Genomic DNA, 3,450 nt, shown 5'->3' on the forward strand with positions numbered 1-3,450 from the left:
ACATGTACAACAGTTACGTATCTGTATGCCGAAATGTTCCGCCTACACAGTAGGTTTCTCCAGTGGAACACAGATAAGGCAGCAGAAGCGTGTGAGAGATACTGCAACACAGTGATACCCTGGTACAGAGGACATCGACAACTGTCTTGCCTGACCACTAATTATGAGGGAGAAAAGTTGGATTTAAGAGAGACCTATCCAGTAGGTTGATTACAGTGCCTCTTAAATATTACCCTCTTGCTTCTTCTAGTGGGTCGCCCTTCTTCTGTCTTCAAGATTTTTTGCACCTCACCTTCGGCAGTATGTTCAGTGTCTCCTTCTGTTGCTTCAGCTTCATATTGTTCCAAGACTATGGAACAGAGCTTTTCTCCAGGATGAGGTACTAACCAACTGAGAAATACTTCTACGAGGGTGATGGACTGATTACATCGTCTCTGTCTCCACTACTTCTGCTGCCTCCTCTGTAGAGGAGGCAGCAGAAGTAGTAGAGAAACGTACTATGTAGGCGAAACGTTTCGCAGAAACGATATCTAACTGTTGCACATGACTCTTATTTATCTAAAAACATAGGTAAGCACTTACCTATACACAGTACAATACCTACACAGTTATTCAGCACATTTGCTGAATAACTGTAACAGAGTTCTCCTTACTGGCAGACTTGAAGATATTTACTTACTTCAATGATTCCTTCATAGGAAGACTTCTTCCAGGGAATATTCGAGTATGTCTTGAAACTATGGAAAGTCCTGGATCTATGAAGAATGTATTGAGAGGAAACACGAAAGAAAGAAAACTTTATAGATGACAAAGAGAAAAATACTGTGGAAGAAATCATTACAGTGTACCAGATCATGCAGGTTTCAGCCAACATTTATAAATTAACAAACGATCTTTAGGGTTATCAGAAGTTACTTTTCCTTAAACTGAGGAAATTAAGAAATGGAAAGATATGGTAGTATTTGCAAAAGTTTTTTTCGAGAAGGTATGATTAGCCCGGTGTGACCATTCTTGAAGTTTCAAGGAGTGGCGGTGATTACTGCGAGTCGACTCACTCGTCAACATATTACTGATTACATACACAGTAATGCTATAGAATATATTTTCAATCGTACTTCAGAATATGTTTCTGGATCCACAGAATAATGTCGATGACGGAGGCTGGATTATTTTTTCAATGGCTCAAAACTGAAGAAAGAAACTCCACTATATGTTACGGTGCGCCTAACAAGATCACTGTCAACAAAACTCTCTCCATCAATAATGTTTGGGTAATAAGTTGTATTCAAATTTAAAAAATATGTATGTTTAATAAAATTAAATTCTTAATTTATTAATATGTGTTTATATATTGTCAGGAGTGATATAAACATCCTTTTAAATATATTAAAATCAATAACTAATTATGTTCTCTGCATTTCAGGGAATGTTTGTAATTCTTATCATGGGATACTTCCTGAGTGTATGTGTATTCTGTCTTGAACTTCTCGTGGGATACCTTCTGAGTGTCTGAATTCTGTCTTGAACTTCTCGTGGGATACCTTCTGAGTGTCTGAATTCTGTCTTGAACTTCTCGTGGGATACCTTCTGAGTGTCTGAATTCTGTCTTGAACTTCTCGTGGGATACCTTCTGAGTGTCTGAATTCAACAAGTTCAGAAATTTTCACATAAAGACGATGTTTAGGTACTCGACAAGACAGTTCACAACTAAAATATATGTTACCTCACACAGGCAAAATTTTCCGCACTTTAAGTAAAACATTACTGCTGACAACTGTATAACATCACTCTCTACTGTTTGTCTTGTCACTCTCTACTGTTTGTCTTGTCACTCTCTACTGTTTGTCTTGTCACTCTCTACTGTTTATCTTGTCACTCTCTACTCTTTGTCTTGTCACTCTCTACTCTTTGTCTTGTCACTCTCTACTCTTTGACTTGTCACTCTCTACTGTTTGTCTTGTCACTCTCTACTGTTTGTCTTGTCACTCTCTACTGTTTGTCTTGTCACTCTCTACTCTTTGTCTTGTCACTCTCTACTCTTTGACTTGTCACTCTCTACTGTTTGTCTTGTCACTCTCTACTGTTTGTCTTGTCACTCTCTACTCTTTGACTTGTCACTCTCTACTGTTTGTCTTGTCACTCTCTACTGTTTGTCTTGTCACTCTCTACTCTTTGTCTTGTCACTCTCTACTCTTTGTCTTGTCACTCTCTACTCTTTGTCTTGTCACTCTCTACTGTTTGTCTTGTCACTCTCTACTGTTTGTCTTGTCACTCTCTACTTTTTGTCTTGTCACTCTCTACTGTTTGTCTTGTCACTCTCCACTGTTTGTCTTGTCACTCTCTACTGTTTGTCTTGTCACTCTCTACTGTTTGTCTTGTCACTCTCTACTCTTTGTCTTGTCACTCTCTACTCTTTGTCTTGTCACTCTCTACTCTTTGTCTTGTCACTCTCTACTCTTTGTCTTGTCACTCTCTACTGTTTGTCTTGTCACTCTCTACTGTTTGTCTTGTCACTCTCTACTCTTTGTCTTGTCACTCTCTACTCTTTGTCTTGTCACTCTACTCTTTGTCTTGTCACTCTCTACTCTTTGTCTTGTCACTCTCTACTCTTTGTCTTGTCACTCTCTACTGTTTGTCTTGTCACTCTCTACTGTTTGTCTTGTCACTCTCCACTGTTTGTCTTGTCACTCTCTACTGTTTGTCTTGTCACTCTCTACTCTTTGTCTTGTCACTCTCTACTGTTTGTCTTGTCACTCTCTACTGTTTGTCTTGTCACTCTCTACTGTTTGTCTTGTCTCTCTCTACTGTTTGTCTTGTCAATCTCTACGGTTTGTCTTGTCACTCTCTACTGTTTGTCTTGTCACTCTCTACTGTTTGTCTTGTCACTCTCTACTGTTTGTCTTGTCACTCTCCACTGTTTGTCTTGTCACTCTCTACTGTTTGTCTTGTCACTCTCTACTGTTTGTCTTGTCACTCTCTACTGTCTGTCTTGTCACTCTCTACTGTTTGTCTTGTCACTCTCCACTGTTTGTCTTGTCACTCTCTACTGTTTGTCTTGTCACTCTCTACTGTTTGTCTTGTCACTCTCTACTGTTTGTCTTGTCACTCTCCACTGTTTGTCTTGTCACTCTCTACTGTTTGTCTTGTCACTCTCTACTGTTTGTCTTGTCACTCTCTTCTGTTTGTCTTGTCATTTTCTACTGTTTGTCTTGTCATTCTCTACTGTTTGTCTTGTCATTCTCTACTGTTTGTCTTGTCATTCTCTACTGTTTGTCTTGTCACTCTCTACTGTTTGTCTTGTCACTCTCTACTGTTTGTCTTGTCATTCTCTACTGTTTGTCTTGTCACTCTCTACTGTTTGTCTTGTCACTCTCTACTGTTTGTCTTGTCATTCTCTACTGTTTGTCTTGTCACTCTCTACTGTTTGTCTTGTCATTCTCTACTGTTTGT

General features: G+C 39.0%; 1 protein-coding gene across 1 annotated transcript in view; it reads left to right on the forward strand.

Annotated features, from left to right (window-relative positions):
• The window catches only part of LOC128702064 (probable glutamate receptor), a 90,853-nt gene extending 89,340 nt beyond the window's left edge, over positions 1-1,513 (forward strand). The window contains exons 13-14 of the mRNA XM_070101507.1: positions 1,142-1,271; positions 1,424-1,513. Of these exons, the coding sequence (XP_069957608.1) occupies positions 1,142-1,271; positions 1,424-1,513 (220 nt within the window). The remainder of the gene's footprint in view (positions 1-1,141; positions 1,272-1,423) is intronic.
• The last annotated feature ends 1,937 nt before the right edge of the window (positions 1,514-3,450 follow it).

This window comes from Cherax quadricarinatus, chromosome 77, assembly GCF_038502225.1.
Source record: "Cherax quadricarinatus isolate ZL_2023a chromosome 77, ASM3850222v1, whole genome shotgun sequence".
Lineage (NCBI taxonomy): Eukaryota > Metazoa > Arthropoda > Malacostraca > Decapoda > Parastacidae > Cherax > Cherax quadricarinatus.